The sequence below is a fragment of the Nilaparvata lugens genome, chromosome 2 (genome assembly GCF_014356525.2).
Source record: "Nilaparvata lugens isolate BPH chromosome 2, ASM1435652v1, whole genome shotgun sequence".
Taxonomy (NCBI): domain Eukaryota; kingdom Metazoa; phylum Arthropoda; class Insecta; order Hemiptera; family Delphacidae; genus Nilaparvata; species Nilaparvata lugens.
In genome coordinates this window covers 21,892,572-21,919,542 of record NC_052505.1, presented here as the reverse complement: position 1 = coordinate 21,919,542, position 26,971 = coordinate 21,892,572, and the positions used below count along the sequence as shown (strand labels likewise).

At 33.6% G+C, this 26,971-nt stretch overlaps 1 protein-coding gene across 2 annotated transcripts in view; it reads left to right on the top strand.

Moving 5' to 3' along the window:
- The window catches only part of LOC111057839 (chromodomain Y-like protein), a 39,766-nt gene extending 13,213 nt beyond the window's left edge, over positions 1-26,553 (top strand). For both annotated transcript variants that reach the window (XM_022345310.2, XM_039420785.1), the window contains exons 2-8: positions 5,652-5,705; positions 6,244-6,318; positions 11,552-11,629; positions 12,528-12,578; positions 15,151-15,291; positions 17,435-17,552; positions 25,194-26,553. In XM_022345310.2, the coding sequence (XP_022201002.2) occupies positions 5,652-5,705; positions 6,244-6,318; positions 11,552-11,629; positions 12,528-12,578; positions 15,151-15,291; positions 17,435-17,527 (492 nt within the window). In that variant the 3' untranslated portion in view covers positions 17,528-17,552; positions 25,194-26,553. The remainder of the gene's footprint in view (positions 1-5,651; positions 5,706-6,243; positions 6,319-11,551; positions 11,630-12,527; positions 12,579-15,150; positions 15,292-17,434; positions 17,553-25,193) is intronic.
- The last annotated feature ends 418 nt before the right edge of the window (positions 26,554-26,971 follow it).

Below are 26,971 nucleotides of genomic sequence, written 5' to 3'. Positions count from 1 at the left end.
AATCACAGTAAATTGTGATTAATTCCCAGAGGAATGCAAAAATTTCCCTCACAAATGCCCGGTTGCACAAAAGCCGGTTAAATTTTAATCCTGATTAACTCCACGTGACACAAATCAGAGAAGACCATTTCAAAAAGATGGATCTGCTAGAATTAATCAGGGTTGAAAATAACCCGGCTTTTTTGCAACCGGCACCAAGTACCTGATAGAATGATTACAAAAGTTCAACAGCTGAGTCATAATTTTGACACAGTACCACACACATGAACTCGCTCACTCACTTCCATCATCAACAGACGACGAAATAATTATTATCAGCTGCTTTTCCAAGGATGAATAATAATTATCCTTTTAATGTCCTTCAGCGAGTTTTGCCAGGGATGAGACCTAGTGCAATCGAATCTTCATATTATGAACCTACTCTGTTCTGAATTTTGTGAGAATCGTTTCTGAGATCCGGTGATATAAGTTGCTCGTTTAATAGTATAGGATAAAAATACAGAAATTGCTCGCTTATTATAATAGGATTGGAGCTTACAAAAAATAAGCCAATATTAATAATGTAAATTGAAAATATATGAAATTGCAAGTTTTTTTATTTATCCAAATATCTGAATAAACCTTGATTTTAGGTATCAAGTGACTGGGCATTTTTTATTCAGAATTCATCATTCCTCAAAATTTAATAGTTTAAAATAACTTACTGTACATATTCATGGCCAAGCAATGAAATTAGCCTTTTTCAAAGCAAAAAAATTGCACATGCATTCTTTAAAATATCTCAATAACTAAAGATACTAACTTGGAACCGGTTTCATTGGATTCCTTGTCAAATTCTTCGTAAGATTTAACAATTTCTAACTTACTGCAGTCACAAAAAATCGAAAAATTCAACTTTCCGCCATGTTTGTTTTGCTAATACTTTGGAATCGACAAGATTATGATACATGGTTGAACTCCTCTTGACCTCTTTTATCGATATACAATCTAAAAAATCAGATACCAATTGATAGGTAATTAAATTTACTAAAAAAGTTATTCTTGTAAATTGTTTTTAAACTCAACGGTTTCTGAGTTATTTAAGAAACAAAATTTTAAATGGCCGCTATTTTGTTTTATGCATTTGAAGAGTTATCATAATTTTTTGTATGTTTTTTTCTAGTTATAAAAATGATTGTGCAGATTTTCAATTTTGTACATTTAACCATTATTTAGAAAAAAATAAGTGAAAAAAACAAAATGATCACTGTGTAACTGAAGACTTCCGGACAATTTAAATATGATATTCAGATATGTTTTTACCCAGGAACAATGCCCCAGAGTATTGGTAGGGAGTAAGTCAACACTCTGTATGTAGCAGCCAATAATATTACTCTATTATGTTCTCCTGGACATGAGAAGTTTGCATGAACAGAAGTGAACAGAAAATTCTACCCGGTGCAATGCCCCGGTTACCTGCTAGTATTTTACAAAAACATTCTATTGTTGCGTATTAAAGTTAACTGAGTCATATCGATCTCATTGCCTATGCATGATCACATTCTGGTCGAATGATATCCAATTAATTTTACCAAAGATCTACAAAAATTGTCAATTAAAAAGTACAAAAGCCTGATAATTATGTTTTTTTATTAATTATTATTTGGCCGAATTCTATGTTTCAAGTCAATCGGCGTTTGTCTGTTTGTTTGTACCACAGTTACAGTCGCAGTTATGGTCCGATTTGGATAAAATTTGGTATACAAGTACTTTGAAATAGGGTGCAGAAACGTATAAATTCAAAGTTTTAAATCCAACCCCGTTTCAAGATGGCGGACCTTTATTCCGATTTTTTCCCAAGTCCCAATCCAAGTTTCAAATTTTTTAATATTTTCAACCGTGCTTCCGAGCTCAAAAGTGTAGATGATCTTTATTCTTCAGCGCTCCAAGGTGGTCTTATTTCATGTATCACATGCTGAAAATTTGGAATTTTTTATAATTCGATCATTTTTCCCCAGATTTTTTTTATCTCTTCAACCGTTCATCCCAGCTCAAATGTGTAAAAAACTTCTATTTCTTAGCGTCCTCCACCGATCCTATTGCATATAATTATCATCATACTCTAAATCCAATTTGTATGTGTGTGAGTAGTGATGTTAGTGAGTGTAGCGAGTTCTACTGTTCTCCGAACTACTAGTATTTATATAATCTGTGAAGTTGGAAATTCTTCAATAAAATTCCAGCCTGGATGGACTAAAGTCAAGCTACTAAAATAGTCTGATCTTTTGTAGAATTCAAGGAATCCATTGAAACTTGTTTGAAGTTTGTTATTCTTATATCTAAAAGTTATGGTACCTTGTTTGTTTGATGATTAAGATGCATTTTAAACTATTAGGTTTTGTAGACTTTTCAGAAGATAAAAACCATTCTATAGCAACATGACCACCCTGTGGATTTGAGGCTGTTGGTGGGAAATGAACTTGAAGTATTTAGTCACTTGATAGCCTAATTTGAACGGATATGAGATATTTCGAAAAATAGAAAGGTTCGCAGCAAGTTCTCGGTTTTCAGTGGTAGGCCCTGGCCCTGGTGATGACCAGCGACCCAGGATACCTGGGGAACATTTTCATGTTTGCTGACGATGCCACCATCTGTGCGGCATTGCGTTTCTCACAATACTAGTCCTAAGGAAGAAATTAATTTGGATCAATGAAAGAATAAAAAGCTGACAACTTGACGAACTAAGAACTGGAAAAACTGAAATCTTGATAAACTGAAATATTAACGAATTGAAAACTTGACTTACTGAAAACTTGTAAAATTGAATACTTGATTTAGTGAAAACTTGAAAAAATGAAGCCTGCCGCCAGCATCAGAAACCGTTGCATAATGTTCACATTATAGTATAGTTTTGAAAAGGCCTTTGTTATGGTATTGATTGTGATGTTCCAATGTTTACATTATAAAATACTCATTTTAGTACGTTTGGGAGAGAGAATAGATCAAGGAGAGAAGATAGAGTAGATTAAGGCTGTGCAAAGGCTAAAGATAAACTTTCTACTGGTGATATTTTTCAAAGTTTTTCAATTTGTATATCATGATGCTATCAAAATGAAAAAGGTTTCTCAGGAAAACTTTTTTTTCGATCATCACTTTTTGAGATATAAGGGCCTTAAGTTAAAATTTTTAGGACAGAACATTTCAAGTTCGGTAAGAGATAAATCCATGAGATTTAGAGGATAGATTCTTCATGGTATTGTTGATCTAGTAAAACAAACATTTTCTGTAAATATTGATTTTTGAGAAAGTTATTCAATTTACCAAAAATAACTTTAGTTGAGTTATTTTTGGTAAATTGAATAACTTTCTCAAAAATCAATATTTTCAGAAAATGTTTGTTTTACTAGATCAACAATACCATGAAGAATCTATCCTCTAAATCTCATGGATTTATCTCTTACCGAACTTGAAATGTTCTGTCCCAAAAATTTAAGCTTAAGACGCTTATATCTCAAAAAGTAATGATCGGAAAAAATGTTTTCCTGAGAAACCTTTTTCATTTTGATAGCTTCATGATATACAAATTGAAAAACTTTGAAAAATATCATCAGTAGAAAGTTTATTTTTAGCCTTTGCACAGCTTTAAGGAAAGAAGAGAGAGTAGATTGAGGAGAGTTATTGATCATCTTATAGAAATGAGAAGGGCCCAGACATTTGAAACCAGGTGGTGTCAGCACTACTGGAAATAAAAGCACTGTCATGCTCGCCACGCATTCCACATTATCATTCATTTAACATAGTCTAGACCAGTCTATTTTTTTCAAAATAATTATTCTTCCCATCTCGTTATATTTCAACCAATGTTGGTTGATTATGCCTCAACTACCTCAGATTGGAAAAGCCAAGTTTATGTTCTGACTTTATCAAGGCATTTGATAAAGTTGATCACCAAGTTATGCTCTCTAAATTGAATTATGGTTTCTGTAATGGAATGATTAATTTCGTATTTTCTTATTTTTTGCTTTATCAGCGACAATAAAGGCTTCATAGCTATAAATTCTGCTGAGTTACAACAGGTTGTGATATACTTCAAAGCAGTAATCTAGGATCTCTATTCTTTAAATACATCGTAATCGTAATAATATAAATCAGTGATAGAAAACGTTTTCAATTTAGTAAAGATTATTATAGTATGGATAATTGATGTTTGATCGTTATCTAATAATTGATTGCATTGGATGGTCCTAGTAAAGTCAATAAACTCTATTTGTAGATTACAAAATGCCTTGTCATGAAAAATCATAGAAATCTTACTCCCATTTATTTCTCTTACAAATGATAGGCCTAAAATAATGTATTCAATAGTTACTATGAATTCCTTGATCTGTGTGTTCTGGTAAGTGATAACCTGTGTTTCACCTATACCCTATAAACCTTATGTGATGTGAATTTGTCAAACAGTGTAATTTAAATTAATTTAATAAGAACCGATATAGAAGTGAAACGTAGGTGTATAATTGCATAAATATTGGTCATTAAAAAGTATTCTCAAGAATAAAGAGATTAGTACTGGAAAGAAAATATAAATATTATTCACCCAAAACTAGGCTTTGAAGAAAACAGTACTACAGAAAATAGCAACAACTTAAATGGATAGAGTTAGAAATACATCCATCAAGGCAATAACAAAAAAATTATCATAATCTGTCAAGGCAATAACAAAATCGGACGACTTACTGAACACAATTATGACTGTAGTGGAAGTGGTCAGGTCATGTCGCTAGATTGGAGGATGGCCGATGGACAAAAACTCTTAACTTTTTGGAAGCCCAACTGGATAAAAATGAAAATCGCACGGCAACGATTCAGATGGGAAGACGACCTTGTGAGAGTGACTGGGGATAGGTGGGCGGTGTGCGCAAAAGATAGAGATAGGTGGTTCAATAGAGGACCTGTCCCATAAACAAAATAAAACGAACATTTTTGCAGTTAAAAATTCAATTTTGGACTTTGAATAATACTGAGAAAAAAATGTACAGTCGAGTCAATAATGTCATACATTATTATCTTGAGTAATGCTTTTCTTTCTCACCTTTCTTTAATAGTAAGTTTTAGTTTAATTACTTTATTATTATTTTAATAATATAGTTTCATTATATAATATGCATGAGAATTTAATTATTTATCATAGTTTATAGTATTTTGCCATTATCATGATCTTAGTTGAGGAGGCAGTTGAGGGTTTGTCTCCAAAGTCTCCTGTTGTCTCCAAAGAGATATTGTAAATAAATAAATAATATTTTATTGTATAGTATTGTTGTTTTATTTAGCGTATGGCTTGGATTGTGGGGAGTCCCGTAGGAAGTTCCACTTCGACGTAGGCCTAAAATGAAATTTAAATAATCTCCCATGACAGAAAACTGTGATAGTTGTTATTATTCTTGATTGTCACTTGGATGTTATTTTGAAAAAGTTTCTTTTGATTCAAGAAAGCCAAAAACACAAAACAAAACACCAAAATCACTAATCCACGTCCGGAAAATTTGGAATGTATAGTGTTGGTAACCAATAAAGGTGTTATTTGTTATTATAGATATGAATTGATATGACTTGATAGATTTGATTGATATGAATATTGTAATTTTCAATCACCAATGTTTGCATTTTTGCAGGAGAATGGGTCGCCTGCAACCGAAGACTCTAAAGCTGATGGCGTTGAAGTCAAGGTGGGAACATCACATACATTCTATTCTGTATCAATCATAACATTTTATTAGGCATTATTATTGAATTAAGTGAAATCCTACATGAATGGCTCATGCATTATAATTATTGATAAATAATTTTTGTGGATAACTTTTTTAATAATAATAATATAGAGTGACCTGGCTGGCCCAGATCTGGTGTCAGATTTTTCAGGTCGCACCTGATCAATTTCAGGGCCTCTGACATGACCTACGGGACCAGCCAGGACCGACGAATTAACGTGACCATCCGAAAAATATAAAAAGATGATTTTTTCAAAAACAGGGTTTTATTTGACTGGTCAAATCAAATAATTTCTTATAATAATAGCCTAACCATGGAAATTGCGTAACTAGTTTTTCTTTATATTTTTAATTGCCGTTTCTTCTAACTTGAGCGTACGGTTTCACTAACTTTCAACTAATATTGAATCACTTGCTTGCCTGCTGACAGGGTTGGAAAGATTAACTGTGCATTATTATTGATGATTGAATTAGAATTGTATTTTTTCACTTTCAGACTGAAACCGTAGAATCCAAAACATCAGAGCCCAAGGCCAAGAAGGCCAAAAAATCCACCTCAATCAATGGCAAGGTAAGTAATGTTTACTATCTTGCATTTTTCATGTACATGATAGCTATTTTAGTCACGTGGCCGGGAAGTGGCCATTCACAGGGCGGGCATGATGATATTTTGAATATTATGGGCTATGAATATTGAATATGGTGAAGTTACGTTTGTTGTTGTTTACTCATTGAAGTATTTATGATTTTTTATTTATTATTTTATAGTTGTGTAGCGAAAAATGCCATACGTTACGTGAATGTTTCTTGCAGAGCTTGCATGAAATTCCTGAAACACCATGCTCACCCTGCAAAAGACCACTTCCCGGCCACGTGACTTGAATAGCTATTCATTCATATAGCTACTTCCAGATAGATTTCTATATCATTGGCCATCCAGGCCGTTACTGAGCTACTCATATTGCACTTTCTAATATTTCATGATGTATTATGAATTAACTACCCTTGTTAATACACTACTTTCTATTATTGTATCCTATGACGATACAATCATTATTTTTGTAAATTTATTAGAAGTTATAAAGATATAGATCGCTAATATTATCATATATTTTATTAGATGGCAAATAATAATAATAAATTAACCGTTATCACAATATTTCGTGAAACTGTTTCTCATTCGTTTTGCAACTTAATTATAGGTACCTAACTATACTCTATACTTCTATATTTAATATAAGTTAATAAATAACTACATATTATAAGAACGGGAAAAATAAAACAATAGCAATGATGAGGAATTTATAGACAATTTTAGCAAATAATATTTTTCATAATACAAATTTAGCATAAAATATTTTCATAGTTCACAAAATATTACAATATAAGACAAATTAATGAAATGGAATATGGATACCTACATTGGATCTATGGAAATAAAATATTTATTTTTTGTGTAGTTGAGAAGTTGATATTGTGGTAATTATTCATATTGAATGAAAAAGACTAAGAAATTGTCAAAAAACCACTGATTTATTGATAATTAGAAAGACCGGTTTTGGTTAATACACCATTGTCAATCTCTGATAAACTAAAACTAAATACAAGAGCAGCAGAATTTATACTAGTAGGCGAGTACTGCTATTGGTCAAGGGCATGAACGCCTGCCATTGGCCTAGCTAGACAGTCTCCTCCCCCTCAACGGTGTGACAAAATGGCGGCTTAAGCAACAGAATCGCCATGATAATGATATTTACTTTTAGTACAAAATAAGAACCAAGAAAACAAGTGTGAAAGATAATAAAACAAATATGTAGAGGAAAAACTATTGACTAATGTATGCTTACAATTTTATGATAAAACTAAATTCGTAGTGTTGTACTGGTTGAAATGAATCTGGTCATTTAAACTATACTGGGAATTTTCCTTAATTACTCTTGTTATTTCTAAAGCCTCTAGAATATTCAAAGATCTGCCTTTGTTATTAACATGCAGAAACTCAACATTCTCCTTAACTGTGAACTTGTGATTATTTGTTATCAAATGTTCTGCAAAGTTAGATTCCCCATTTTGTTTATTCCAATCTCTGATGTGTTCTTTAATTCTACTTTTGAAACTTCTACCAGTCTGACCCACATAACAAGCATTACAATCATCACATTTAAGTTTGTACACCCCGATTTTATCAACCGAAACCGGTCTTTCTAATTATCAATAAATCAGTGGTTTTTTGACAATTTCTTAGTCTTTTTCATTCAAAATATTTATTATAATATTACCGAAACTTATATTTTATTACTTGGCAAATAATGATAATGAATCAACCTAACCACAATATTCCTTGTGATATGGCGGAAGGTGTGGCTCGTTCATCAATTGGGCTAGTCAGTCGGGTCGAGCGAGGGGTTTGTTACCACTGTCTAAAAAAAATGGCTTTTGGTGGCCCTGAAAAGGGCCAAGTTTGTTGCTGGTGGCACTGAAAAGGGACCAAGATTGTTGCTGGTGGCCCTAAAAGGGACCAAGGCAGGCTAGATGTTTAGTAGTCGTCGACTGGCGCGATACCACGCCGCGCGAGGGTCCCGGGCAGTTCCGTCTGGTGCGAGAGCAGGCCGGCAGGGGCTCAAGTCAATGGTTCGCAGTCTCCACTCTGGTTTACCCGGGCTACGGAGAGGGCTGACCGGGTGATCTACTAGCCAGAGGTCGTGCCGAATCTCCGCCGGGAGGACCTCCTCGACCACTTCCTCGTTTAGAAGGGGCCTTCGGTCAAACCCCGGGCAGGCAGGGTCGTAGGCTTCCGCTGCACACACTCTGATGTCGGTTCGGCACCCAACCCGCGCATCCAGAACCGCGTGCCAGTTGTTAGGCTGGGGCGCAGCTGGCGCGGCGGTGTACAGCCTCAGCCTCTCCTCCACCTGGCGAAGCCGACGTAGGGCCCTCCTCTTCTGGGTTCGGCGGCCGGCTCGGTTCCTCCTAGGCGTCGGCAAGGTAGTAGACAAGGAAGACACCTCAGGTTGCGGTTAGTCTCGCCGTGGTTCCCTCATTGGCCTGCTCGCTGCTCTGCTCCTGGTCTCGGTAGTGGTCTCGGCTGGTAGTGGTCTCTGGTAGTGGTCTCGGCTGGTGGTCTCTTCTGGCTCTTCAGTGGAAGGCTGCTAGTGAGCAAGTGCTCTCGAGGGTAGCTGAGTAGCCCCCTTTTATTCACAGTCCCCGAGTTCACCTGCGCTGCTATTGGCCGGCGGTGCTCGGCCAATAGAAACGCAGGAACGGGTGGTGGCGACTGAGGCGCACCCTGGTGGCGGGTGGGTCAACCACTCATTTGGTTGATGCGTGGCGTGGGGAGCAGAGCAGAGCGGCAGGCTGAAAGGTAGCGAACGCGAGGGAGGTATCACTTGAAACTGTTTCTCATTCATTTTGCAACAAAAATGTATTAAATATAAGAAAATAATATATATATAAACTAGAAAAGTTCTAGTTTCACCATTATTTTTCCTTTGACAATCTGTATCGAAATCATGTATTACATGACCAACAATCTGTATCGAAATCATGTATTACATGACCACCTTCCCATTTGAAAAAAATTAAGTTGGATCCATATGACAAACAAACGTTTTGAAGCGACAGGAAGTAGTTTTTTTCAATTGGAATCGGATCCCCATTGAGCCTACTACTGTTATATCATACTTGTAAAAGATCTCACGGATCAATACAACAGTTCATGAGCGAGCTTTTAAAACCCAGGGGGTTCTAGTTTTACCAATATATTTTTATTTAGATGAAAATGGAATGAATTTTATGAAATTTATTTTTAAAACCTGAAGATGGTGTGTAACACTGAAACTAGTTGTTATAACATTTTTGACCGATCGAAGTGAGGTCTAAGATTCAAGTCGACGGTTTGGCATTTCTCTTAATGTTTAAATGTTTGAATGTTTATAAGTTGCACATTTACGGCGAAACGCGGTAATAGATTTTCATGAAATTTGACAGGTATGTTCCTTTTTTAATTGCGCGTCGACGTATATACAAGGTTTTTAGAAACTTTGCATTTCAAGGATAATATAAAAGGAAAAAGGAGCCTCTTTCATACGCCAATATTAGAGTAAAAATCAGACAATAGAATTATTCATTATAAATTAGCTGACAAGTGATTACATAGATGTGTGGAGAAGCCAGTGTATTTCCATAAGGTCTATAGTTTCAATCAGGTACTTGTGGATGAGAATACTGCGTGAGGAGGTCTACTGTTCACAGAACTACTAGTTATTTTTAATCTATTTTATTAAATTTCAACAAAAAAGGCTAAGTGAAACTTAAGAGCACATTATTTTTCTTATAACTAATAAAATTATACAAGACTTATTGGTTTCTGAACAATACTAATTTATTAAACAAATGTTTAGATACAGAGTTGCATGAAATAAATATTACGTATATGAAAAGAAATATTTTTATCTAGCGCATGCCGATTCGTACATCCATAAGCACTGCATGAAACTACTATACTTTGAATATTTCTTATTGCTTCAATAAAAAATATTATCATTTGAAAAAGGCTCTTTTTCTACACAGCGAATACAAATACCCGACTTCTTGCCCGAAATTTCTGGTAGCGACACTAGCGCAGTGGCATCATAGCGGACTTTGCTCTTATTAATCTTATTCTCTATATCAATGGCATTTTATTACCTTTCTAGATATGATTGAGGAGTGAGTCAGTCCAGTTGTTATTGTTGTACACCATATTGAAGTCTGCCTATACATCTTTTGATCTGTGAGATCACCACGTTAAAAGAAGCCATGTGTGTAAGAAGCCACTATGCTTGGAACATTCTCGTATGAGATGCCAGAGTGATTGTACTGAGGATATTTTTTGACAATATATATACTCATAAAACATAATCATTGAATCATCTTTTATCAATCCAAGACCTCCAATATACCTTATCTCTTAAGAAATGAGAGAAAGTGATGATTCCAGGAGGGATCTGTCAGATCACCGCGTGTAACATACGATAGAAACGGGCCGCGTGTAATGCAGCGTTAAAGAAGCTGAAACTGATTCTCTTCATATCATTCCCTTTTTCTTGGAAATTTGAGACACGAATCTTGAAAAAAAACGAACAGTAAATTACGCTCCCTTATTACAATACTTGAAATATATTTATTTATTAGGCTAGCACAAACAATACAATGATCGGAATATGTTTGTATTGTATCTAAGTGGAGTGGAAAAGTTTGAATAATGTATCAACGTCCATTCCTAGAAACGAATATGCGATGCAGAATATTATTAAAACAACAGAAAAATAGTAGGCATTCAAGTGGGTAGAAAGAAGCGCAATTGACCCTATAAAACTGTAGACACACTGGAAAATATTTTGAGCTTTCTGTAGTCTGAATTTATAATGAGAATATAATTTTGCCGGAATCACTTGAATCGCTTACTAAGTGCAGTCCTACTATCAAATTTTTAAATTAGAAAATAAACTGTAGTTATTTGATATTACATTATAGATTCCACTTTACATAGCCTAGTGTCTTGTGGAAATTTTTAAAAACTGTATTCTCTAATATTCATTTTTGTTCTTGTATGTATCATTCAATAAGAAAGAGAGGGTTCAAATTTCAAAAACTCTTCTGCATCAGTCCACACTTCAATGAGATAAACTTCATCTCATGATGCTTATCCAAGTTTTTTCAGTAAAACAAAAATATAATCATTATTGCTTAGCATTCTGCATACCCAACAAGTAGACTATTTCAAGTTTAAATAATAAGTTTAATTTTGTATTTAATTTTTACAGCTAAAAAAGAGAACAGCTTCGGATCCAGAAAGGAAGTCTTCTCGAGTTCCTCCAAAAAGAGAGGTCTTCGAGTCGGAGGTGAGTAGCATTTTCGTACTTTTTGTTGAAATTTCATGAGGCATTTCTATTTTGTAGTTTTTCAGGTCAGATTTACATCTGTCCCAGCATTTTTCGAAAGCCATTTCGTATGAAGGCCGAATAGTTCATTTGTTAGCCAAACTAAACAATTGTCAACTATTCTCTTTGTTTTGAGAGTGATAGAATTATCAGAAATATATTATATATTACATGTAAATGTCATTATATATAAAATATAATTATATCGTGAGTTTGCTCGATGAAGTGCATTTTTCTGCGCACGGATGTATGGTCCATGCGGGGAAACATTTCTCCATTGATAATATTTTGATTATTGTGATTTATTCTGGAAAATGAAGAATTGAATTGATTAAGCAATTTCCTCAGCCAATGAATCCTTATCCGTCCGATTATCTCTTGAAGTGGGTTTTAGTTCGTGCGACCGACTATGAAGCAAGGGAAAGTATATTACAGTAGTAATAATAATAAGTAATATATTAGTATAACCATTCAAAAATAGGAACCATTCAGTATAAATTTTATCATCAATTTACTATATATTAGAGGGGCATTATTCATCATCTGCGAAATGGTTCAGTCTCTTTCAAAAATGAGTGTGTAACTGTTATTCCAAATCATCAATACTTCATTACCCAACCCTATATTATGTACATCACTACGTTTTTTCAACTCGATGGAATCCTTAGAAACAATGCGGTTAAATTAATTGTTTCATAACAATAAAAAATTCTTGTCAATCAATTTTCATTTCTTGTTTCAGATCATGAAAATCATGATCATGTTTCAGATCATGAAAAATTCTCATTCTCTTTTTAGCAATACTTTTATAAATCTGCAGTTTTTCCTTTTCCAAAAGTGATTTTCTTCTTTTTTTCAGGTCAGCGAACCAAAGAAAAGGAAGAAGTCAAAGCCTTCGAAGGATTATGAGGTAAATTCAATGAATTCGATATTGTTGAAAACTGGTCCATATTTTGTTTTCCCATATTGTGTAATTATTTTTAAATGCTTGGTACAGTTATCTATCCACCGAATTAGAGTCGCATGGATTGGTGATGAAACAGTTCTAAATGAAACAGCGCGCATCGACATTTTTGACCTCATATTAGCCTTAGAGTCTCTAGAATATGAATCAGTTTTGAGTAATGTGTCGATATTTATTTTTCCTCCACCTACTAACTAAATTACTCCCTGTAACATAATAATAAAGCAATATTTCGTTGCCATAGGGAGTAAAAGGGGGTTTCTACTCTAGAGACAAACAATTCAAGTTATTTTTTAAATTGGAATCTCTACAATTGAAATTTTGAGAAATCAAATATGGCATTAGATAATATCTTAGAAAAAAATCAAAATCTCATGAATTTATTTGCTCCAAATCCGGAAATGGATCTCTCCCAAGATTTCAACTTCAAGTGCTCATATCTCAAAAAGTAGAAATGATAAAAGACTTGAGATGATTATTATTATTATTATATGAGTACTAGAAGTTGAAATCTTGAGTGAGATCCATTTCCGGATAAGTAGCAAATAAATACATGAAATCTTAAAAGTACATTTCTCCAAGATATTATTTATCAAATGACATATTTGATTTCTCTGAATTTCGATTCTAGCCACTAGAATAAATGGTTGAGGAGGCGAAGGACATGAGGCCTAACTTAGTCAATTATAACAAATTGTAACTTAACGCGTATTTATTTTCCATTTACAGATAAGTTCAAGGTTAATAGTAATGATTCAGCTATAAGGTCTTATTACTCTTTCTTATGTTTGAAATTCCTTCCAGTCATTTTCCTATCAGAATTAAAACTCATTTAAATGTAGGCAATTTAATTCATTTATGTGAGGCTCACACTATATGCGTGTGTCAATGGTAATATTTTATATTTTGTTGCCCTGAATATTTTGTCCCTCCAAAATCTTGACGAAACTCAAAGCTCGTATTAGACAATCGGCATGCACTTTATATTCCCGTAGGAAGAGTGGCTGGAGACCAGCTTCACTATTTCACAATTATGAGCTGGAACATCACTTTCCGTGGCTCGTAACGTAACCCACCTAAAACCCGTCCTTACATGACTTGCACTTGAGTCCAAAAATAATGTTTTGAGAAAATTTAGCCTAATTTTTTCGAATATGTCCAAACATGTTTTTCAGAAGTATATTTCATCCCATTGTGTTGAAACTCACAAAGTAGACTTAAAATACACTTATTCACAATGCTATACGTATAAAATTAATGAAATAAATAGTAAGTTTACATTTTATCATGACTAAGACATTCTGATCCATAGCAAAATATAGACGTTTCATTTCAGCCATCAAGCATCTGTAAGCATAATTTCAGCATGCATCCTTTCACATTTCCAAACCAAAATATTATTTATTAGGAGGAGTTAACACTTTTTAGACCTCTCTACCAATAAACTTCAATATCTCATTCATAGAAGAATTTACTCCTGTGACCAGAGAACTGTTGGTCCATCATCCCTCTCTATCAATCAGTCCTTTCACTCCCCACGCTCATATGAGCATAATTTTCAGAAAAATTGAGCTATCGATGCAGGAAGAATAGAAAATTTCTCTATTTATCTTAGATCGAGCCAATTTTATCTACTTAAAAGTATACTAAATAACTTGATGGATTCAGCAATGCTGATCTGCTGAAACAAGTTTCCCAAAAGTCACAAAGTTGGTTACCCATGAGGTTATGGAACCTAAATTTATAATAGGTAGTGACTTTTGGGCTACAATTGATTACTATTTCAACCGAGGTTCATTGTAAGAGCACGCTACACTTGAGAGCCTATCAAGTTATATAAGTATGGCTAACGTTCTATAAATGTTTTGTACTTCACAATATTAAACTAATATTATGTTGATTAGTCCCTCACTTTTCAAATACTCATGGGTATGCTTGGGGATGAAGATACATTTTTTAACTACCTCAGAATGTCCATCAGAAATTTTGATGAATTATTTCGAGCTTGTATCACCATTGGGAATACTTGCAGTCACTTTAAGCTACGGATCAAATAAATGTAGATAATATTAATAATATATGATTTTACCAATAAAAAATTTAGAAATGATTGAAGAAATGTATAGAAAAACTCTTAATTCAAATATGACAATATTAATTGAGTTCATTCATTATGCTATTCAATTCAATATCAGCTGATTGTCGGGCAGAGATGTCAGCACATTGGTTATGTTGCGATCGGGCTACTGATCAGTGCAGCTCTGTAGGCTTCTATTTGCTTCAATAGCTTGACCGATGGTTTTCGTATGCAGTATAAAACGCATAGTCCTGACCGTGCGCATGCGTGCCGTCAGTCCTGCTCTGTACGGATACATGGAATATCTATGAAAAAGAGAAGCGCGACTGACGTACCCACTGACGGTCGGTCGAGCTCTGTAACCGGCCTCAATGATCAGTTACTGATTTTCAATTGATATTTTTCGAATTTTCACCTTGCATTTTTATTTTCGTTTTTTAGGTTGAGAAGCTGATAAAATCAAGAGTGTTCAAGGGTAAAACCGAGTATCTTGTGAGATGGAAAGGTTACAGCCCAAGAAGTGATTCTTGGGAACCCGCCAAAAATCTGTCCTGCGACGCTCTCATTGAAAAGCTTTCCGACGTAAGAGTAATTCTCAATTATCTATCTCTCTAGATTATAAGTTGGTATTAATCTTTCTTTTTTTTTTTTTATTTAATCCAATGGAAAATATTATATTATGTTCATCAAATGTTATCTATCCTTTCATTATCTCAATCCAAATCGAGTCATACTACTCTATTATTTAGAATTTAGATTAATGTCATTGTTTTCCACTATATTTTATAAGGTCCATCTCCATGTCTAGCAAACCAGCAGCATGACTCGAATAACAAATACCAATTTATGAATCAAACAAGAAGCATGTGATTAAAATATGCTGTAGAAATACAAATGTTGTGTTTAGGGGATTGAAAAATCAGAAGTTTTCCAATTTATTGGCTATATTTCATATATTTTTATAAATTCTCTGTAAATATTTCTATTGAAAAAAGGTGGAATTTGGTACAACATTTTGTTCTGTTATCATCAACAGAGATTAAGCAAAAGTAAACAATAACTCTGTTGGTTTTGAGGGATTTTTCTAAAAGTTGATTATATGGCCCAGTTTGGTAGTTTTTGAAGTTCAGTGAAGGCGCGATTACTCGAGCCCCTTGGTTAGAGCCGCCGCGGCTATAGTGAGGTTCACTTTATAATGACAGTGGAGAAAGATAGGAGAACAGCGTAGCCGATTCTCTGCCTTGCCACTATCCTTCTATAGATGATGATAGCTGATACCGGTACAACTGATGTAATATAACTAACTGTTCATTCTTGTTTAAATACCTAATCAATTAAGCCTATATTGTATTAGAAAATATATAAAATTTCATGATTAAATAATAAATTTGTATAATATTGAGATTAAATATTTTATTAATTATATTTCTGCATTGGTTTAAAAAGATTGGCAACGTTGAGGAGATAGAAAAGGATAGCGCTATCCGCTTTGTTAAATGATAGACAAGGATTGCTATACTTGCAAGTAAACACGTAAACAAATACTTGCATTATAAGGTGAACCTCAATATAGAGCACATATCTATGCATTTATTTGATTTTTATGTTTTTTGAACGTTACGGCGGCAAATGAACTGGAAGTGTTGGCTACTATATTGCTTTTAGGATTCATATCTAGTGACTCGTAGAATAGTTATGAATTTATAGGTTATATGCTCCAGCCGCGGCGGCTCTAACCAAGCAGCTCGATTCGTCGCTAAGGAATTGCACCTTTATTTAGAACGATCAAACATTTGCTGGGATTTTATAATGCAAATTAAATTCTAGCTGTTAATTGAATATCACTAATAGGCCTCTAGCTGTTAATTGAATATCACTAATAGGCCTATTATAGTTATGAAATGAGAACAATCTATATTATATAATGTACTTCAGCTCCAATACAATCGCCAAATTCTCGAGATTTCAAAAAGGTATTTGCTAGAGCTAGGCTAATTGACCGATTATCGTTCTTTCTTCAGGGTTACTTGAAATTAAATAAAAATATGAATCTAACTACCTTTTTTAAATGATTTCGTCACGACATGTCTCGGCTACTAACGCCGTGATTTTCAATCACTTGAAAATGGCATTTGTAGCCGAAACATGTCGTGATGAAATAATTAAAAAAGGATACTCAGATTTATATTTTTATTTATAATTGACCGATTTATACTTCATCATTCACTGGTAATAATAATATGATTGGAAATTATTAGAGATCAATAAGAAAAAACATTTCAACCAACATTTTCATGCCAACATATGGCATCTATGTTGTTAAAAGTGTCCTTATATGCTGTATTTTCTCTTCCAATCATTTCAATTATAAATGCAATAGATTGATAAATGCAAATTATTTAAAATTTAATTTTTTAAACCTGAAGATGGTGTGGATCCAATGAAACTAGTAGTTATAATTTCGAATTTTCAATCTATTATTTTATTAATTTCAAAAAAGGGTATTATAATTCTATTTTATAAATTTATATATAAGTAGCCCTGAATTCATACATTTTATAAATGCAATAGATAAATTTTGTAAAAATCACAAAATGTGTCTCGGAAAATTATAATTTCTTCGTATATACTAAGGTTTGTAAAATGAACATTTCTTCTTCAATTTAGGGTTTTATTTAATCCAATTTTAATTATTGCTTGTTTTAATTTACTTGTATATTTCCAGGAACCTGCTCCAAAAAAGAAGAAGACTTCGATCAAGCCCAAGAAGTCTCCCAAGAAGAAGAAGAAGGAGGTTGTGGCCAAGAAGGCCAAGTAAAAAATGAGTAAAAATACCATGGAAAGTAAGTTTGGAATTTTTTGAATTACTCGATAATTATTCATCAAACTACATGGATAGAGAAAAGATATCATAAGAAGATATTCCATGGTATAGGGCGTTTATGTTCCAAATTTCACTGTTAACTCAAGCCGATAGTACTAGAAGAGAATAGAATAAGTTTCATTGTAATCGCTTCTGAGGTCTTCATCACAATATACAACAAATGTCATACATACAATACAATAATTTAAGGCTGTGCAAAGGCTAAAGATGAACTTTCTGCTGGTGATATTTTTCAAAGTTCAATGAAAAAGTTTTCTCAGGAAAACATTTTTTCTTCGATCATTACTTTTTGAGATATGAGCGCCTAAAGTTTACATTTTTGGGACAGAACATTAAAAATTTGGTAAGAGATTGATCGATGAGATTTAGAGAATAAATTCTCCATAGTATGTTTTATTGAATAAAACAAAAAATTTTCGGAAATATCAATTTTCGAGAAAGTTATTCAATTTACTAAAAATGACCAAAAATAACTTTTAGTTTCGCATTTCCGAAAAAAAATTTGTTTCAATCACCAAAACCATAAAGAATTTATCCTCTGAATCACATTGATTAAACTCTTACCGAGTTTGAAATGTTCTGTCCCAAAAATTTAAACTTGAGGAGCTCATATCTCCTAAAGTAATAATTGAAAAAAAATTCCCTGAGAAAACTTTTCCATTTTGATAGCTTGATGATATACAAAACGAGAAACCTTGAAAAATATCACCAGTATAAAGTTTATTTTTAGCCTTTGCACAGCCTTAAAAGATACTATTCGAAAATAACTACAATATCATGAAATATTTATATACAATAATGGAAATGTCCAGGTTAATATCAAAGAGAGAGATAAAACCTATTAGAATATGTGATATTCTGGTTTAAGATACAATGCAGTCACTCAAATAAAAACAAACAAAAATAAAAATCTGGTGTGGTACACTCACACAAATTCCCTTGCTCATTGAACTGTGAGCCTCATTCTTGAAGGGGAGAATAATTTAGGGGAACAACATAAAGACGATTGGCGGCTACATATTTGAAATTACGATCAGACTACTGTATATGTGTACTACTGTATATATAATAATTGTTTTCAGAGTAATTTTCCTTTTAGCCCAGTCAACGAAGTTTGGAAGACAATTTTCGACCCCGCAGTTCTGTTTTGGGTAGTGAGGAGGTTAACATATCAAAAGTCCCCACCCCTACCTCCTGTGCTAAGGGGGTGGGGGTGGTTCAGAGGTACCATTTTTTGGTTTCTCGCATATAACTCGAAAATTATGCATTTTACAGACATGACTATCCTGTAAGAAATTAAAGCTTACATGATTTCCTACAATATTGGTCTTACAAATTTTTCCATATCTCTTTTATTTTTCGTGATATCCGCTCTAAAAGATGTGACATTTTTGAAAAAACACATTATTATCTTCGATTTTTTGCTATTTTTGCTCTTATAACTTTTTTAATATCCATGGGAAAAATTCACGCTGATCATGAGCTCATAGAGCATCAAATTCAATCAAATTCAATTTGATCTATAATTTTACAAGTTTACGCACATCCCCACGACTGTTGCAGCATCTTCAGTGTTGAGTGTGAGATCTTCAGTTATGCAAAAATAGACCAATTGACAAAGGAATTTTAAGAGAATGTTTTGAACACAATTTTTTTCTTCGCAGCTTTGTTGGGACTAGTTGGGGGGTGAATATATCAAAAGTTCCCATCCCTACCCTTCGTGCTAAAGGGGTGAGGGTGGTTTAACAGTTGCATTTTTCAATGTTTTGCTTACACACTCATATCTTGAGAAAATGCGTTTAACAGACATGACTAACTATTCAGAAATGAAGCTTGATAAATTCTCTACAATATTTGTTCGGTGGTGATTTGTGATATCTCCAACAGCTTTTAATCCTATTTTTTGATGTTTCAGGGCCTACAACTCTCCAACAAGGCATCGTAAAAATGAATGCTCACCGTAGATTTGTAGAGCTTAGTTTTCTCTTCAATTTTATGTATTATTTCACTACTTAATGTTCTCCTTCTATTGTTATAGCAGATGGGGGGGTAAGATGATGGGGTGAAATTTGAATTTTGTAACAATTGATCACTTGACAAAGAAATTTAAGTCTGGAACATCTGGTACACAATTTTTGACTTTGTTGCTTGATGGAGACTAGTTAGGAGGTAAACATAGCAAAAATACGCATCTCTAGCCCGTCTATTGAAGGTGTGGAACTGATAAGTTGACACTTGTTGCAGAGTTGAAAATTTCACACCCAACATTGAATCTGCTGTAACAATAGAGGGGAAACATTGAGTATTGAAATAATACATAAAATTGAAGAGAAAACAAAGTTTTACAAATCGACGGTGAGCATCCATTTTTACGATGCATTGTTGGAGAGTTGTAGGCCCTGAAACATAAAAAAATAGGATTAAAAACTGTTATTTTAACAATTTTACACTTTTAAGAGCGTATATCTCGAAAACTGTTGGAGATATCACAAATCACCACAGAACAAATATTGTAGAAAATTCATCAAGCTTTATTTTTGAATAGTTAGTCATGTCGGTTGAACGCATTTTCTGCAAGATATGAGCGTGTAAGCAAAACCTTGAAAAATGTAACTTTTAAACCACCCTCATCCCTTTAGCACAAGGGGTAGGGATGGGGACTTTTGATATGTTCACCCCCTAACTGGTCTCAACAAAGCTGCGAAGTCAAAAATTGTGTTCAAAACATTCTCTCCAAATTCCTTTGTCAATTGGTCTATTTTTGCATAACTGAAGATCTCACACTCAACACTGAAGCTGCTGCAACAGTCGTGGGGATTTGCGTAAACTTGTGAAATTATACATCAAATTGAAGAGAATTGGATGCTCTATAAGCTTAAATGATCAGCATACATTTTTCCCATCGACATTCAAAAAGTTATAAGAGCAAAAATAGCAAAAAATTAAGGGAAAATATGTTTTTCCCAAAAATATCACATCTTTTAGAGCGGATACCTCGAAAAGTGAAAGAGATATAGAAAAAGTTGTTGGATCAATATTATAGGAAATTATGTAAGCTTTAATTTTTTATAGAATGTCATGTCTGTAGAATGCATAGTTTTCGGTTTATATGCGAGAAACCAAAAAATGGTACTTTCGAACCACCCCCACCCCCTCAGCATAGTGGGTAGGGGTGGGGACTTTTGATATGTTTACCTCCTCACTACCTAAAACAGGACTGCAGGGTCAAAAATTGTCATCCAAACTTTTCCCTCAATACCATTTTTCGATCATTTATTGCCTGGACTATTTGTGTAAATTGGGAAATTCGATGATTTTTTTAAAAGTCGTCAAAACAGCTGTTCTACAGTTGAAATATCTCGACTATGTGTTCTTTTTATAAACTGCTCTACCTACCTCATGCACGAGAAGGAGGTTACAAAGTCCATTTCTCAAGGATTGGGTGGACCCCCCATTAGTTTCCCAGGAAAAAGACTCAGGCCAGTTGATAGAGCAGATAAATAACTATACAGGGTATGAATTTGAAAAAAAAATCGGTCTAGTCATTTTTGAGAAAATCGTGAAAAACATGGTTTTTTAGTAATTATCTGCCATTTTTCTCAAGAATATTACGGAGCTCCTGCAATTTTCCCAGAAATGAGACTCATGTCAGTTGATAATGATTATAAATAGCTATCCATGGTATAAATTTGAAGAAAATCGTTAGAAAACTTGAAATTAGGGTACCTTAATTTTTTTGGAAAGGTTTTTTTTGGAAATTTTTTTCCTTACCTATGGTAATAGGGCAAGGAAAGTAAAAAGTAGCAGTAGTTGATACAGTATATACTTTAAGTACCTCAACATAATATTAATAATTCTACAAACACACTTTTTTCTATGTATTTCACTCGACATGCAGGTCAAATATTGAAACAGAGACCTCCATACATCATACCGAATCACAAATCCAAGATGGACTAAGACATGAAACATTAAAAGTAATCAAATGCAGCAATACACAAACCAAAAACACCCTCAACAATGGAGCCCAATAAGAGATATAAAAAATAAAGCACTTGATAAAAACTTGAAATTCGTCAAAAGGGAACACCGTCATCATAATGAAAAAAGACCTTGGCCAAAAAGCCATGGAATTCATTACTAACAACATAGAACAACTTAATCATTGTTGAGTCTGAATACCAAGTAACCATAAAGGAAATCATCAACAATGCAACACACATAATATCAACAACAGAAAAAAGCACCCTAAAAACAAATCCACCCATCAGCACCGACTCTACAAACACTCCCAAAATTACATAAACCCAACATTCCCATCCAACCCAATACTAGTAAAATCCTGCGTAGCACCGGCCTACTAACTTGCAAAACACCTAGACCATACCCTTAGAAACATAACGATCTAAATAGCAAGACACACCTCAAAAACAGTGATAAGCTTATCTCAAAACTGAAACCCACATTCCGTTCAACTCAACCCTAGTAGCATCCTTTGATATAACAAATATGTACACCAACATTCCAATCGATGAAACTATATCCATAATCAGAGAGCTCACGAAAAGTAGTTCACCAATAGAAAAAAACTAATGAAACTATTGAAATCCTGCAGACAATAACCAAACAAAACTATTTCACTTATGACAATAAGTTGGATACAAGATGAAGATTTAACCATGGGATCACCAATCAGTAACTTACTTGCAGAAATATACATTCAATACTTTGCAAACAAACACATCCTCAATAGTGAAATATCAAAGAAGATATTATACTAGTATAGATACATGAATGATGTTATCATCCTCTTCAAGGGAAACCAGAGACAATATGAAGTAATCTGTAAACATATCAACAAGATCTACAAAAAATATAATTCAATTCTGAATATGAACAAAATAAATCCATAAACTTCCTCGACCTATCAATCACAAAAAAACTTAGCTTCAACATTGGCAGGAAACCAACCACAACAGATACCCTAATCCACAACTCCTCCAACCACCCAACACAGCACAATCATGCAGCATTCAGAACCACGCTCCATAGACTCACCAAAGTACCCTTATCAGCAGAAAACTACAAAAATGAGCTCAACACAATAAAATGCCCAGCACAGATTAATGGATACGACTCAAACCTAAAAGACAAACTCAACCAGAAAACAAAATCAAAAGTACATACGTAAGAAACCAATCCAACAAATGACAGAAACCGCTTTGTAAGACACATATGTGAGACCTTCCCGTCTATAATATAATATTATATAGTCAATCTAATAAAATTGCCAGAGTATTTGAAAAAGCAGGCTACAATGTGGCTTTCAAAACTGAAAATAAACTAATGTTTACCCTCACCCCTAAATTCACCAACAACACCGACAATTACAACCTCCCTGGAGTGTACAAACTGAAATGCACAGATTGTAATAATAAATTTTACATTGGCCGAAGTGTCAGATCATTTAAACAAAGATTTAAAGAACACATTCACGCACTGAAAACCAAAACTGAATCAGCTTTTGCAACACATTTGAACGAAACCGGGCACACCTACACAAACAAATACCAACCTCACCATACTAAACGCAAAAAGAAAAGGGCATGAATTAAATACATCAGAACAGTTTGAAATTTATAAAGCCACCATTCTCGATAAAAAAAACATTAAATGAACAACTCAATTTCAAATCAAACAAACTTTTTGATTATATATAATAAAACCACGTGTTCTTCTTAACCAACAAAACAGTTCCTGTCGCCACTGTTGCAAATGATCGCGAGACACTCAAAAGTACTACAGCATAGAGAAACAATAGCGTAAGTAGATATCCTATGGTATAGGGAGTTTATGTCGCAACTTTTACTGTTATCTCAAGCCGATAGTCCACGTAGTTCTTACCCTTGAAGCTGTGTGACGCTGGTAATCTCTCATATTGTACTGTTCATACACTCTCACTCGGCCAAAACAGTAAAAATCGACAATAATCGACAGTAATCAGCTTGAGATAACAGTAGAAGTTACGACATAAACGCCCTATACCATGTGATATCTACTTATGCTATTGTTTCTCTATGACTACAGTCAGTAAGTGAACGAATTTGATTATCTACTTGAATATTTGACTGCATGTCGTGTGAAATACATAGAAAAAAATCTGTTAATGCATCGCAGCTCGGAAGGGATCGAGAAACCATCATCTCTAATTTTACAAAGTCTTAGCCAGTTCATAGAACTCCTGAAAAGTGTAAATGGGGTTACTGATTTGGAATAGTTTCAGCCTCCGCTTGAAAACTTGATTTTTCAAACCTCTAAATTGTTCAGAGAGCGTATTAAATAGCTTCACACCAATAAATAGAAATGTTTTTTGCGTGCTAGCATACTTGTATCGGTTGGTGATCAAGTTCTTCCTGCTTCTAGTTTGATGTTCTTGGGATATTCCCTGCTTAACAAAATTATTTAAGTTTTCCTTCACATAGGTCAGTCATTGAAGCACAAAAATAGAGGGTAATGTCAATATTCCTAATTCTTTGAAACTCTCTTTACATTGAGCGCGTTTTGACAGACCACAAATAAGCCTGATTACCTTCCTTTGAATTCGAAATAGTTTAATGCCTTTGATCCCCACAGTACAGTTTCATAAGACAGGTGGGACTGGATGTGAGCAAAGTAGACTACATTTAGAACATTAACACTGACACATGTCCTTAACTTTCTTCTATTGAGCTTTCCAGTGGTATTATCAACGTGCCAGGACCAACTCAAACAGTTGTCTACAGTGAATCCCAGAAACTTAGAATCTTTTTCCGCATCTACCATTAGAAGTCAAGTAAATTTCAAATCTTGAACCTTGCACAGCAAGTTTGAGTTGCACCACCTCTCAATTGATTGAGTTACCTCTTGTGTAGAAGCATTCAGGGAAACTTCTATACTAGTAGGTAGTCCTTTTCGTAAAGCTATGCGGCACTGGTAGTCTCTAATACTCTTGTTATTCTTACACTCTCACCCGGTCAAAACAGTACCGTAATAATAGACAGTAATACGGTCTTCTCTCTGTGCTATGTGATATATGTTGTCAGGTTGGGGTTTTCTTATTTTTGGTAGTGGCCTGAGAGGAGATTTACTAAAATTACATGAAGTTTTACACTTGAAATGTCAAGCTGCACTCTGATTTTATTAATTATTATCTGGTAATGCTGCTAATATCTGTTCCGCTCTGGTCTATAACACGATGAGCCATTACTACATTATTATGAGCTCTTATATGAAAAATGAACTTCATTTCAAGTAAATCTGTCATAATAATTTAGACGGATAAGTAATTTATTTAATTTAATTTAATTTTTTATTATTTAATTTAATAATTTAGATGAATAATTTTGCAGGCAACTGATTTGTTTCAAAGCAACAGCAGTGAAATTCAAATCTAGTTCAGTCTGATAGATAGATAAATAGATATATATTACGTCTGGTTGCCTAGCCTAACACTCTGACTAGCCTAACAATCTAAATTTGTTTTTTTTAGGTATGTATGTGTATTTAACCTTCTATTGTTGAATTTTAATAACCGTTCATTTGTTTTATTGTTGTGTTTCAGATGAGAGCAACTTGAAGATGTGATTGAACGAAGTTTGATTGCGCACAGTTTTTATAATTTCTTTCATTTTGATTATTTGACAAGTTGTTCGTTCATTTGTATCAAGTGACGATAATTATTATAATTACAATTTCTAGTTATAATATTTAGTTTAGTAGGTTACTATAATAATTATTGTAACGTGCTCCTTATACATGTTGATGATTTCATTCTATAGATATTGGATTATGTATGACTAGATGTTGACAAAGCTGTGTGCATTAGTATCATGTGAGCTACTAAATAAAATTATCCCCAGGTGGATATCATCAAAATTTAATTTTCGGTTGATCGGATGGAAATTTCCAATGTATTTGATATTGGAATTGATGCAAGAAAGAGGTCTATATAATATTATATACTTTATTGTTACCTATGTGATGTATCCTTTGATTTGCATATTCATCTTAACTACAATATTGGAAGTATGATATTTTTTAAGATGACGACTATTCAAATTGATGAAATTTTTATTCATTGCGGTACAGGGTACATATAAAACTATGTACTATATTAACTATATTAATTTTATTCTATGTAGCAGTAAAACGTCCAAGTATCTTCATCTCTTATATTTACATTTAATTCAGTTAACAATTTTATACTTCTTTACGATGGATATTCTATATTTAGTTTTTTAGAATTCGGATTTTCCTGGCTTTTCTTGTTTTGATAGTTATTCACGTCATGTAGATGATAGTTTTCCAATAAATAAGAACTTGAGGTTTTTGTAATTGTTACATGAAAATGTCCAACATATTCTAGCTTTTATTTGAAATGTTGTTCAAAAGAAATGTTGAATTCGATTATTCAAATTAGAAATTCCATTGGTATTTTTGTTTAGAACTGACATCTCACTTTCATGTTGAAATATGAATTTCTGGTATGCATTGCTCCATTAATATTTGTTTTATTATTGACTGGAAATGTTTAAAAGCTTAATTTGTTGAATGCAACGGTGTTCTGTCAACATCAAAGTGTCCACTCCTATTCGCACCGTTGCAGCTACTGAAATCCTGTAGATCTCTGTAAAATTTAATTTCTTCAACTCTTGTAGAATTTAACTCAATAGAAAATTGAATTTTATGTAAACCTCGAGTACAAAACATAATTCAGTACAAACTAAGACACCTCAATTGCTCTACTCAAAGTTCTGTTCCATCCTTTATCATATAATATTAATTATGCGTGCAATCATCCCAGTTTAATACTTATAAACACGTTTTCCAAATGTATCAAGATATTGTGTGTTATTTGTAAAATTATTATTTGAGATTCAAGATTTAGTAATAAATGTACGCATTTGCATAAATGTAAAAAAGTTTTGTTTTTATTACATGTTTCCACATGTGTTTGTAAGTGATTTCTGATTGATTAGAAATTAGGTCGTAATTTTTTGAAAATGTAGGGAGTCATTTTAATCCACAATATTGTGACCTGTAACTGCAATGGAAGGGACTGTGAAGGGTGGGAGGGTGCTGGGGCGGAGGAGAGTGAAGATGGTGGGAAAATACTTCATGCTGAATAGCACAAGACAGAGAGAAATGGAGGAGGAATATATAATGTACTTGCGCTAGGGAAGAATATTGATGATGATGCTTAAAAAAAGCTTTAATAATAAGAAACTTGAGAAAATTGAAAACAGGCCTACACGTTCGTGGGGTTTTGAAATTTAATTAATTATTCAATATGCGTTCTATAGGAGAATTTTGAGAACAAAACTCAGACGACATATTTCC